The following is a 13,837-nucleotide window of genomic DNA, read 5'->3' on the forward strand; positions in this document are numbered from 1 at the left end:
CAATCTCAATGATTGTACCCTGATTTACCCAATCTCAATGATTGTAACCTGATTTACCCAGTCTCAATGATTGTAACCTGATTTACCCAATCACAATGATTGTACCCTGATTTACCCAGTCTCAATGATTGTAACCTGATTTACCCAGTCTCAATGATTGTAACCTGATTTACCCAATCTCAATGATTGTAACCTGATTTACCCAGTCTCAATGATTGTACCCTGATTTACCCAATCTCAATGATTGTACCCTGATTTACCCAATCTCAATGATTGTAACCTGATTTACCCAGTCTATGTATACCCTGATTTACCCAATCTCAATGATTGTAACCTGATTTACCCAGTCTCAATGATTGTACCCTGATTTACCCAGTCTCAATGATTGTACCCTGATTTACCCAATCTCAATGATTGTACCCTGATTTACCCAGTCTCAATGATTGTACCCTGATTTATCCAGTCTAAATGATTGTACCCTGATTTACCCAGTCTCAATGATTGTACCCTGATTTACCCAGTCTCAATGATTGTAACCTGATTTACCCAATCTCAATGATTGTACCCTGATTTACCCAATCTCAATGATTGTATCCTGATTTACCCAGTCTCAATGATTGTAACCTGATTTACCCAATCTCAATGATTGTAACCTGATTTACCCAGTCTCAATGATTGTACCCTGATTTACCCAATCTCAATGATTGTACCCTGATTTACCCAATCTCAATGATTGTAACCTGATTTACCCAGTCTATGTATACCCTGATTTACCCAATCTCAATGATTGTAACCTGATTTACCCAGTCTCAATGATTGTACCCTGATTTACCCAGTCTCAATGATTGTACCCTGATTTACCCAATCTCAATGATTGTACCCTGATTTACCCAGTCTCAATGATTGTACCCTGATTTATCCAGTCTAAATGATTGTACCCTGATTTACCCAGTCTCAATGATTGTACCCTGATTTACCCAGTCTCAATGATTGTACCCTGATTTACCCAGTCTCAATGATTGTACCCTGATTTACCCAGTCTCAATTATTGTACCCTGATTTACCCAGTCTGTCTATACCCTGATTTACCGTGTCTAAGTGAACAAACCATCATTGTCTGGCTGTTTTCCCCATATCCAGGCGGATGAGTTTATCATTGAGGCAATAAGCCTGAAGAAAGTCATGAGGGTGAGAATAGGACACGATGGGAGAGGTGGGGGCTGTGGCTGGTACCTAGACAAGGTGGTCGTGAAAGAAGAAGGAGCGCCGGAATCCCAGGCTGTGGAATTCCCGTGTTACAGGTTATTATTTTTAACTGCTAATTAATCCATCCTAAGGGAGAACATTACTGTATATGGGTCTGTGTGTGCACATTTGTGTTTCTGTGTGGTGTGGGGGGTGGGTGGGGGAGATGGCAAGAGAAAATGGAATAAAATAAAAAATAAAGTTTATTGTTCATTTATCACCAGGTGGCTGGATAAAGGTGAAGATGATGGTCAAATTGTTCGAGAGCTGGTTCCAATAGGAGATGCACGGATGCTTAAAAGTAAGTAAGGATTTTGTCTGAACTTTGTAATTTTGAGTCACCAAATGTCTTCCTCTTTAAAGGGGCTTGGTCACTTCAACAGGGAGTTTGCATTTAAAAGAGTGTTTCTTTTTTAAGGATAGTGCCGCCTCAGTGGGGAATTTCCATTTAATGGGGAGTGCCCACAGTGAAGAGTATCTAAAATAACAACAGAAAATGCTGGAAAAACTCAGCAGGCCAGGCAACATCTGTGGAGAGAAAATAGAGTCGACGTTTCAGGTCTAACCCTTTTTCAAAACTGGAAAAGAAATGAAATAGATCAAAAGGCAGGGCTGAGAGAGAACAAAAGAAGTGAAGAGACATTAAGAGGTATTCAAAACAAGACGAGATGGTGATAGGACTAGTGGAGACAAAAGACGGCTCAGATTAGGTGTGAAATGTTCTGGCAGAATGAGAGACAGCTGCCATGTGGGAGAGAAAAAAAAAGGGGGGGGTGGAAAGGGCCAAAATAAAGATGTGGATAAAATATAAGCAAAAATGTAATGGGGGCCGAGGTTATGATCTGAAATTGTTGAACTCGATGTTGAGTCCGGAAGGCTGTAAAGTGCCTAATCGGAAGATGCTATCGTGAAGAGTATCTAGTTCAGTGGGAAGTGTCACCTCATTGGAAAATTTGTATTTACAGGCTGTCCGGGTTGTCATAGAATCCAAGCTTGTGCAGCATGGATGCTGTAAAAGTCCAGATAGGCTATTCCGAAAACACAACTACCACGCTATGTTGGACTGTGTGATCCATTTGAGGCATAATAGACTCCTCGCCTCTCTGCTCCTTCTGTTTTTCTAACCACATTCCATGTAGTCCCGTCACAAGGCTTCGGTGCAGCCTGAGCCCGCTCACTCTGCATGTTTCCAGAGCCAGGAAACTGAGTGTAAATTAGACCATGGGGCTGGCCGCCTGTTAGTTGGCAAAGAAATGGGCAGGCAGCAATTGAGCATGAGGGGGTGGGGCGAGGGGCCCCTCTGCCGCCCCATTAATGCCCAAGGCCCGCCTGATGCAATTTTCAAGTGGGCCTATTAGTGGGCGAGCAGCCCACCCACCTGAAACAAGGGAATTCTAGGGAATATAGCTGGGCAAGTGGTAGGTATGTCAGTGGGAGAGCATTTTGGTGACAGTGACCATAATTCGGTGAGATTTAAGGTAGTCATGGAAAAGGACAAAGATGGACCGGAAATAAAGGTTCTAAATTGGGGGAAGGCCGATTTTAATATGATAAGGCAGGATCTGGCCAAAATGGACTCGGATCAGCTACTTGTAGGAAAATCCACATCAGAGCAATGGGAGTCTTTCAGAAAGGAAATAGAGAGAGAGTACAACACCAACATGTTCCCGTAAAGATCAAGGGTGGGACCAACAAGCCCAGGGAACCCTGGATGTCAAGGGATATACAAGAATGGATTAGGAAAAAAAGGGAGGCTTTTGGTAGATACAAAGGACTAAAAACAGTGGAAGCCCTAGAGGAGTATAGAAAGTGCAGGGGGGTACTTAAAAAAGAAATTAGGAGAGGGAAGAGGGGGCATGAAAAAACACTGGCGGGCAAAATAAAGGAAAATCCCAAGGTGTTTTATAAGTATATTAAGGGCAAGAGGATAACCAGGGAAAGAGTAGGGCCCATTAGGGACCAAAGTGGCAATCTGTGTGTAGAGCCGGAAGATATAGGTGAGGTTTTAAATGAATATTTTGCATCTGTGTTCACTATGGAGAAGGGTGATATAGGCATAGAAATCAGGCAGGGGGATTGTGATATACTTGAAGAAATTAGTTTTGAGAGGGAGGAGGTACTAGCGGTTTTAGCAGACTTAAAAGTGGATAAATCCCCAGGCCCTGACGGGATGTATCCCAGGCTGCTGTGTGAGGCAAGGGAGGAGATTGCAGGAGCTCTGACACAAATTTTCAGAACCTCTCTGGCCACAGGAGAGGTGCCAGAGGACTGGAGAACAGCTAACGTAGTACCATTGTTCAAGAAGGGTAGTAGGGATAAACCAGTGAATTACAGGCCAGTGAGCCTAACATCAGTGGTAGGGAAATTATTGGAAAAAATTCTGAGGGACAGAATTGGTCTCCACTTGGAGAGGCAAGGATTAATCAGCGATAGTCAGCATGGCTTTGTCAGGGGGAGATCATTTGATTGAATTTTTCAAGGGGGTGATTAGGTGTGTGGATGAGGGTAGTGCAGTTGATGTAGTCTACATGGACTTCAATAAGGCATTTGACAACGTCCCACATAGGAGACTGGTCAAGAAGGTAAGAGCCCATGGGATCCAGGGCAATTTGGCACATTTAATCCAAAATTGGCTTAGTGGCAGGAAGCAGAGGGTGATGCTCGAAGGTTGTTTTTGTGACTGGAAGCCTGTGTCCAGTGGTGTACCGCAGGGATCGGTGCTGGGTCCTTTGCTGTTTGTAGTGTACATTAATGATTTAGATATGAATGTAGGAGGTATGATCAGTAAGTTTGCAGATGACACAAAAATTGGTGGAGTGGTAAATAGCGAGGAGGGAAGCTTCAGGCTACAGGATGATATAGACGGGATGGTTAGATGGGCAGAACAGTGGCAAATGGAATTTAACCCTGAAAAGTGTGAGGTGATGCATTTTGGGAGGACTAACAAGGCAAGGGAATACACAATGAATGGTAGGATCCTAGGAAGGACAGAGAATCAGAGGGACCTTGGTGTGCATGTACATAGATCCCTGAAGGCAGCAGGACAGGTAGATAAGGTGGTTAAAAAGGCATATGGGATACTTGCCTTCATTAGCCGAGGCATAGAATATAAGAGCAGGGAGGTTATGATGGAGCTGTACAAAATGCTAGTTAGGCCACAGCTGGAATACTGTGTGCAGTTCTGGTCGCCACACTATAGGAAGGATGTGATTGCATTGGAGAGGGTGCAGAGGAGATTTACCAGGATGTTACCTGGGCTGGAGCGCTTCAGCTATGAAGAGAGACTGGACAGGCTGGGGTTGTTTTCCTTAGAGCAGAGAAGGCTGAGGGGGGACCTGATTGAGGTGTACAAAATTATGAGGGGCATAGATAGGGTAGATAGAAAGGAACATTTCCCCTTAGTAGAGGGGTCAATAACCAGGGGGCATAGATTCAAGGTAAGGGGCAGGAGGTTCGGAGGGGATTTGAGGAAAAACTTTTTCAGCCAGAGGGTGGTTGGAATCTGGAACTCACTGCCTGAAAGGGTGGTAGAGGCAGGTACCCTCACAACATTTAAGAAGCATTTAGATGAGCAATTGAAACGCAATAGCATACAAGGCTACGGCCCAAGTGCTGGAAAATGGGATTCGAATAGGCAGGGCTTGATGGCCGGTGCGGACATGATGGGCCGAAGGGCCTCTTTCTGTGCTGTATAACTCTATGACTCTATGACTAAGTGAGAGATTGTTTAATTATGCGAATCGGAGTCCTACAATAACAACAACCTGCATTTATATAGCGCATTTAATGTAGTAAAATGTCCCATGGCACTTCACTGGAGCTCTTATCAGACAAAATTTGACACCGAGCCACATAAGGAGATATTAGGGCATGTGACCAATCAGGTAGGTTTTAAGGAGGTAGAGAGCCGGAGAGGTTTAAGGAGGGAATTCTAGAGCTTAGGGTCTAGCCAGCTGAAAGCACAGCTGGCAATGGTGAAGCGGTGACAATCGGGGATGCGCCAGAGGCCAGATTTGGAGGAGCGCAGAGATCGCGGAGGGTTGTAAGGCTGGAGGAGGTTACAGAGATGGGGAGGGGCTAGGCCACGGATGAATTTGAAAACAAGGATGAGAATTTAAAAATCGAGGCGTTGCCGGAACGGGAGCCAATTTAGGTTCTGGAAATGGAAGTAGGCGGTCTTGGTGATGGAGAGGATATGCGGTCAGAAGCTCAGCTCAGGGTCAAATAGGACGCCAAGGTTGCAAACAGTCTGGTTCAGCCTGAGAACGGTGGCCAGGGCTAGGGAACAGAGGATGTGGCGGGGACCAAAGACAATGGCTTCAGTCTTCCCAATATTTAATTACGCTGGTTGTAGATTTCCAACTGCAATTTTCAGGCACAAATGCACGGAATGTGAGCCATGCACGCTTTGTCCAGTTTACCAAGCGTTGAGCGACCCAACCAGCTGCCCTTAAAGCACTTTGGGACGTCCTGAGATCATGAAAGGCGCTATATAAATGCAAGTCTTTCTTTGTTTCTCTGTTAAACCTATGAAGCTGCGCAGTGATCTTTTGTTAACTTTTGTTTCTCGGGTGGTATTTTCAGATATCAGCTACCATGTCATGGTGAAGACAGGAAGCGTGTCGGGAGCCAGCAGTGATTCAAAAGTTTTCATCAAACTGTATGGAGAGAAGGGAGACACCAGCAAGCAGTCCCTAGTCATCTCTGACAACAACCTGGGAAATTACTTTGAACAAGGCCGGGTGGATGTTTTCATCATCGACACATTGGATATCGGAAAAGTAAGTACATGTTGGTGCTGTGTGTGGAATGGGTCTCTGAGTTATTTTCTAACTGCATTCCAGCTAGTAATTTATCCAGTGAATGACAACATTATATCCAAGATCTCTATCCTCTCTCGGCTGGATATACGTGCAATTACACAAAATAAACTTATAAATTGCCGTTGGCCATATTAATGAACGAACACTCAATGAATTGTATGAGATTTTTTTGTCTGCCATTTTAATGCAACCATTAACCCATTTATTTTAAAGGGGCTAATATGGTGGACAGACAACTGTCATGCAAATGCGTTAAGCGTTTGATCGGCAAAATGGCTGACAGGAATTTCTAGCCGATTGTCTTAAACACTACACCACTTCAACAATGACAAAATTTAACTTCCAAATGTCCTTACTTATCTATTATTTCTCGGATAGCAATGAACTTTGTGGTTATAAGAACATAAGAACATTAAGAATTAAGAGCAGGAGTAGGCCATACAGCCCCTCGAGCCTGCTCCGCCATTCAATAAGATTATGGCTGATCTTCAACCTCAACTCCACTTTCTCGCCCGATCCCCATATCCCTTGATTCCCCCAGAGTCCAAAAATCTATCTATCTCAGTCCTGAATATGCTCATCAACTCAGCATCCACAGCCCTTTAGGGTAGAGAATTCCAAAGATTCACAACCCTCTGAGTGAAGAAGTACCTCCTCATCTCAGTCTTAAATGGCCGACCAGTTATCCTGAGACTATGCCCCCTAGTTCTAGACTCTCCAGCCACAGGGGAAACAACCTCTTAATCCCTCTCAGAATCTTGTATGTTTCAATGAGATTACCTCTCATTCTTCTAAACTCCAGAGAGTACAGGCCCAATCTACTCAATCTCTCCTCATAGGACAGCCCTCTCATCCCAGGAATCAATCTAGTGAACCTTCGTTGCACCGCCTCTAAGGGATGTATATCCTTTCTCAGATAAGGAGACCAAAACTGTGCACAATACTCCAGATGTGGTCTCACCAGAGCCCTATATAATTGTAGTAAGACTTACAGGAAACTCTTGAATAACCGGAAATCTCTCTTAACCGGCAAAATTCAGGAGTAGGTTCAGGTAAGGTTTACTTCATATTAGTGGCCATTCCTGGATCTGTGGCTGTGTAACCGGGGTTCCTGCACCTGTTGCTAAGCAACAGGGACGCCTGGATCTTGTGGTCGGGTTCCTGCACCTGTTGCTAAGCAACAGGGACACCTGGATCTTGTGGTCGGGTTCCTGCACCTGTTGCTAAGCAACAGGGACGCCTGGATCTTGTGGTCGGGTTCCTGCACCTGTTGCTAAGCAACAGGGACGCCTGGATCTTCTGGCCGGGGTTCCTGCACCTGTTGCTAAGCAACAGGGAAGCCTGCATTTGTTGCTGTGTATGGAGCTCTCGTACCTTTTACTATACCTCTCTGTAATCCGGACTTTTTGATAAACTGGCACCACGCCGGTCCCATCAGTGCTGGATAAAAAAGAGTTTCCTGTACTTACTCTTGTACTCCAACCCCCTTGCCAAAAAGGTGAATATGGCATTTGCCTTCCTTATTGCTTGCTGTACCTGCATGCTAACTTTCTGTGTTTCCTGCACGAGCACATTAAAATCTCTCTGCACACCAGCATTTAAGTTTCTCACCATTTAAAAATATTCTGTTTTTCTATTCTCCCTACCAAAGTGATTAACCTCACATTTCCCTACATTATACTCCATCTGCCACCTAATTGCCCACTCACTGAACCAGTCTATGTCCCTTTGCAAGCTCTTTTTGTGTCCTCCTCACAGCTTACTTTCCCACCTAGCTTTGTATCATCAGCAAACTTGGATACATTGTACTCAGTCCCTTCATCTAAGTCATTAATAAAGATTGTAAATAGCTGAGGCCCAAGCACTGATTCTTGCGGCACCCCACTAGTTACAGCCAGCCAACCGGAAAATGACACATTTATCCCTACTCTCTGTTTTCTGTCTGTTAACCAACCCTCTATCCATGCTAATGTATTACCCACAACCTTAACTTGCGTAGCAATCTTTTATGTGGCACCTTATTGAATGCCTTTTGGAAATCCAAATATATGACATCCACTGGTTCCCCTTGTTACGTCCGTGTAATAATAAGAAAAGGACTGCAGAGAACGGTACAACAGGTGTTTACTCAACGTGATTCAAACTGCAACTGAAACAACAGATTACTACTCAGCGTTATATACAGGTGTGGTCACTGCCGGTACTACAGTATACATGAGCTGCAGAAAGTAGTTCCCCCCTTAAAGGTACATACATTACAATTCCTCCCCTTTTAGATTAACAGTACCATAACACTCATTTAACAATTAAATATCAAACTAATTACAATTAACACTTTTAACATGCAACATTAGCTGAAAATAGTCTATTTCTAAATTCAGTCTTTGGGGAGGCTTCCTGATCCTTTCTGGATAGCGCCTTTCCCGAGTGTCTTGCTCTTGGTGCGGAGGCGATTCTGGCCCCCTGTCGTCGGTTGGTTCATCAGCTTCCGATGCTACTGTTTCTGGGGTAGATGCTACCTGTACGTCGGGTTCATCACCAGGTACGTATGGGCGAGGCATGGGGTTGACTCGTTCCTGTGACTCTAGGATCTGGTCAGCATGGCATCTCACGATGCTCTCCCCAACGTCCACTGTGTACATTAGTGGCCCCTGCCGTGTGCATATCGTTCCTGGTTGCCATTTCTCTGTTCGGTCGTCGCGGGCCAAGACTGGTTGCCATACAGTGAAGCTCCTTGTCAGCTTCTCATTGATGTGCTGGAATTGCTTACTCTCAACATCTCTTCGTACATTTGGTCTGAGCAAATCCAGACGAGATCTCAACCTTTGGTTAAAGAACATCATGGCCGGGGCCTGGTTGGTGACTGCATGTGTCGCATTTCTGTAGGCTAACAGGAAATTGTCCACCTTATGCTGCAGTGGAATGTCGTCATCGCACATGGCCTTTACTGCTTTTTTAAAGGTTTGTACGAACCTCTCAGCCAATCCATTTGTGGCTGGATGATACGGGGCGGATGTGTAATGCCTCACCCCATTCCTTTTCATAAATCTTCGAAACTCTTCGGACACAAACTGTGGTCCGTTATCAGAGCAAATCTGCTCTGGCAAGCCGTTCCTGGCAAAAATGGTCCGTAGGACTGCAATAGTTTTCTCCGTGGTGGTGGAGGACATTTTGATCACCTCAGGCCATTTCAAGTGCGCATCCACGGCTATTAAAAACATTGAGTCCCTGAATGGACCAGCAAAATCAATATGCACCCGTTGCCATGGAGATGAGGGCCGGTCCCATGGGTGTAGAGGGGCATGTGGTGCTGCATTTTGGACCTTCTGGCATTCTGAGCAGCTCTTTGTCAGGTCCTCGATTTGCTGATCGATCCCCAGCCACCACACATAAGCCCTAGCAAGGCTTTTCATTTTCACCCCTCCCAGATGACCTTCGTGAAGCTCATTGAGCACTCTCTCCCTTAACTTGGGTGGAATTACCACTCGGGATCCACACATCAAGGTCCCCTGGCATACTGACAGCTGTTCTCTGCTGGATGAGAATGCTGGCAACAGTGAGTCGCCATGTGCTGGCCATCCCTTCACCGTCAAATCATATACCCGAGACAGTGTCGGGTCATTTCGGGTCTCCTTCTCTATACCAGCGTTAGTTACTGGTAAGCATTCAATTATAGTCGAATGAAATATTTCGACAGGATCCACTGCTGGTGCTTCCTCCGCAGTAGGCACTGGCAGGCGTGATAGCCCATCAGCGTTTCCATGCTGTTTCGTGCCCTTATACTCGATTTCATATTGGTGCGCCCCTAGAAAAAGGGACCATCTTTGTAGCCGTTGCGCAGTCATCACCGGAACGCCCTTCTTTGGATTAAAGATGGAGACAAGTGGTTGGTGGTCAGTCAGCAAGGTGAACTTCTGCCCGTGCAGATAGTGATTGAACTTTTTCACTCCCCACACTAGGCTGAGGGCCTCCCTGTCAATCTGGGCGTAGTTACGCTCGGCTGAGGTTAGTGACCAAGACGCAAAGGCTACTGGCCTCGCCGAGCCATCCGGGAATTTGTGCGACAGCACCGCTCCAATGCCATAGGGTGATGCATCACATGCCAACCGAATTGGTAGTGCTGGGTTGAAATGAGCCAACACCTCTTTTGATGTGATCAATGCTTTGCTCTTCTGGAAAGCTCGTTTACATTCGTCACTCCACTTCCATGGTACCCCCGTTTGCAGTAGGGTGTTCAGTGGGTGTAGTACGGTAGACAAATTCAGCAAGAACTTATGGTAGTAGTTCACCAGCACGAGGAACGACCTCAGTTGTGACACATTTTCCGGTGCTGGAGCCTTGACTACTGCCTCAATCTTTTCAGGGGACTTATGTAACCCCTCTTTATCAATAACGTGGCCACAATACGAGATCTGCTTCTGGAAAAACTCGCATTTGTGGTGATTAGCTTGGAGCCCATATTCCTTCAATCTAGTGAGCACCTGCTCCAGGTTGGTGAGGTGATCACTGTCATTTTCGCCCGTGACCAGGATGTCGTCCAAATAACATTGGGTCCCTGGAATCCCTTGCAGGACTTGTTCCATTGCCCTTTGCCAAATAGCCGGAGCTGATGCTACCCTGAACACCAGCCGGTTGTATTGGTAGAGACCTTTATGAGTGTTGATCGTGAGGTACTGTTTCAAGGCTTCTTCTACCTCCATTTGCAGGTACGCCTGGGCCAGATCAATCTTAGTGAAGCGTTTCCCTCCAGATAGCGAGGCGAAAATATCTTCAATCCGCGGAAGCGGATATTGTACAGTGTGAAGGACTGGGTTCACTGTCACCTCAAAGTCCCCACAGATGCGACCTTCTTTGGTTCCCCAGGCGTATTACTCAATGACCTCTTCATTACAGGAACGATGGGTCTAGCCCACTCGCTCCAGTCCACTTTGGACAGTACTCCTGAACGTTCCAAACCTTCCAGCTCTGCTTCGACAGCTGGGCGGATCGCATAAGGTACTGGTCTGGCCTTAAAAAACTTTGGGCTTGCATTTTCCTCTATTTTGATCGTCACTGTTATGCCTTTTAGTGTTCCGAGTCCCTACTGGAACACTTCTTGTGCGTCAGTTAGCATTTTTGACAGTCGTCCAGGTGTGACGTCGTCATCCTTTTTGGCATCTACAGTCAGTGCTTGTATGGAATGCCAATCTAGCTGTATCTTCCGGATCCATTCACGTCCTAGTAGTGGTGGTCCTCCATCTGGCAATACATATAGGTCCATTTTTGGTGTTTCCTTGCCGTTATATATAACGTTCACCCTTATTTTTCCTTTGGGGTAGACTTTTTGCCCCGTGTACGTCTTCAAGACAATTTTTGTATCTCTCAAGGGTATATGTGAGAATAGCCGCTTGTAGTCCCTTCGGTTTATGACTGTTAGGGCTGATCCTGTGTCCAATTCCATTTTCACTTGGACTCCTGCTATCTTGAGCGTGACCCAGATAGTTTGGTGATCCTCCGTTTTGATCACATTATGTAGTTTCAGACAACCCAGCTCCTTGCTTCCGGAGTCTGTATCACTCTTCTGTTCATCTGAACTACTCTCCATCACCTTATGTACCTTCTTGTACTTCTCCTGTGGAGATTTCTTGCTGCTGGTTTTCTTTCCCGACCTGCAGACTCTTGCTATGTGTCCTACTTTTCCACACTGTCTGCACACTTTGTCCTTGAACCAGCAATCATTATGGTCGTGTGTTGTTCTGCCGCAGCGATAGCACTTCACTGTTCCGTATGACATTTCATTTGTGCCATATTCTTGCGGTCTCCGTTGTATCTCTGCAGCGCCCCGTGCTGCTGCTTCGTGTGATACTGCAATGCTGAAAGCCTTGTCCAGCGTAAGATCCTTTTCTGCTAGAAGCCGTTTCTGGGTTCCTTCACTTTGAAGCCCACACGCAAACTTGTCCCTTAAAGTATCTGCTAGTCCCATTCCAAACTGGCAGTGTTTCGATAGCTTGCGCAGTTCCGTTAAATACTCAGCATTACTTTCATCTTTATGCTGGTTCCTTTTGTGAAACTTAAATCTTTCGCTATCAGCAGCGGTGTGGGGTTTAAGTGGTCCTGTAGGATTGACACTTTTTTCAAAATCCTTTTCTACTGGCTTCTCTGGGGTTACTAGGTTTCGTAGTAAGCCATACGTTTTTGCACCCATTGAATTCAACAATACCAGCGCTTTCTTGTCATCTGGCACTTCATTCGCCTTGCAGTATACTTCTATGCGTTTGACATATGTCGTCCAATCTTCGACTTCATTGTCGAACGCTGTGATACTGCCACTCTTCGGCATTTTTGGGTGTGGTTAGACTGGCTTAAAATGGCATCTCCCGCGCTTTCCTTTCTTCCCCACTGCGGCTTAAAATGGCGTCTCCCGCGCTGCTGCCAACGCCGCTCTCGGCGGTCCTCGTGGCAAATGGCGACACCCTGTGGGTTTTGTGCGCTGCTCCTGCGCTGCTGCAAACGCCGCTCTCTGCAGTCCTTGTGGCAATGTCAGTGCCTCGCGTTTTCCTGCATGCCTCTCTCCCCCATTGACGCTGCTCGGCCCTTGACCACCAGCTGCGCTCTGCTCTCTCTCGCCTCTCTCCCCCGTTGACGCCGCTCGGTCCTGAACAACGGCTGCGCCCTGTGCGCTCTGCCCTCTCTCTCTCCCCCGTCGACGCTGCTCGGCCTTTTTCTGTGCCGCTCGGTCGGGCTCTAGCCCGTCGCTGTCCGGGAAGGGTCTGTGCAGTACCTGTTGCCAGCCCGTTTCGCTGGACCACCGTGACTGGAAAGCCAAGCCTGGCTCTCGACAGCCTCCCCTGCGATGCTCAAATCTCCGCTGGATGACTGGGCGGTTGCCCGTGGTCGACGCCCGTGCTTCTGGACTCGACCTTCTTCCACTGTTCTCCAGGAGCGAATCCCTGGGAGGTGATGCAGAGTTGCAGGTAGGTTCGAACTTGCTCGTCGCCACTGTTACGTCTGTGTAATAATAAGAAAAGGACTGCAGAGAACGGTACAACAGGTGTTTACTCAACATGGTTCAAACTGCAACTGAAACAACAGATTACTACTCAGCGTTATATACAGGTGTGGTCACTGCCGGTACTACATTATACATGAGCTGTAGAAAGTAGTTCCCCCCTTAAAGGTACATACATTACAGAGATCAGGCGGGAAAGTGGAGTTGAGGTCAATGATCAGCCATGATCTTATTGAATGGCGGAGCAAGCTTGAGGGGCTGTATGGCCTACTCCTGCTCTTATTTCTTATGTTCTTAATGGGACTAAAAGTCGACAAATTCCCTGGACCTGATGGCCTACATCCTAGGGTTCTTAAGGAGGTGGTTTAAGAGATAGTGGATGCATTGATTGCGATCTTCCAAAATTCCCTCGATTCTGGAACGTTCCCAGTGGATTGGAAGATAGCAAATGTAACCCTGCTATTCAAGAAAGGTGGGAGAGAGAAAACAGGGAACTACAAGCCAGTTAGCCTGACATCAGTTGTCAGGAAAATGCTGGAATCTATTATTAAGGAAATGGTAACAGGGCACTTAGAAAATCATAATATGATTAGGTAGAGTCAACATGGTTTTATGAAAGGGAAATCGTGGTTAACAAATTTATTTTGGGGGGGATGTAACTAGCAGGGTGGATAAAGGGGTGTAATGTATGTACCTTTAAGGGGGGAACTACTTTCTACAGCTCATGTATACTGTAGTACCGGCAGTGACCACACCTGTATATAACGCTGAGTAGTAATCT

General features: G+C 46.2%; 1 protein-coding gene across 1 annotated transcript in view; it reads left to right on the plus strand.

The window, feature by feature from the left end:
• loxhd1a (lipoxygenase homology PLAT domains 1a) overlaps positions 1-13,837 on the plus strand; it is a 164,812-nt gene that overhangs the window by 41,301 nt on the left and 109,674 nt on the right. The window contains exons 12-14 of the mRNA XM_085975347.1: positions 1,141-1,301; positions 1,470-1,546; positions 5,830-6,026. Coding sequence (XP_085831473.1) covers positions 1,141-1,301; positions 1,470-1,546; positions 5,830-6,026 — 435 coding nt within the window. The remainder of the gene's footprint in view (positions 1-1,140; positions 1,302-1,469; positions 1,547-5,829; positions 6,027-13,837) is intronic.

Source organism: Somniosus microcephalus, chromosome 2 (genome assembly GCF_052327205.1).
Source record: "Somniosus microcephalus isolate GS21.2 chromosome 2, FLI_Smic_1.0, whole genome shotgun sequence".
NCBI classification, from domain to species: Eukaryota; Metazoa; Chordata; class Chondrichthyes; order Squaliformes; family Somniosidae; genus Somniosus; species Somniosus microcephalus.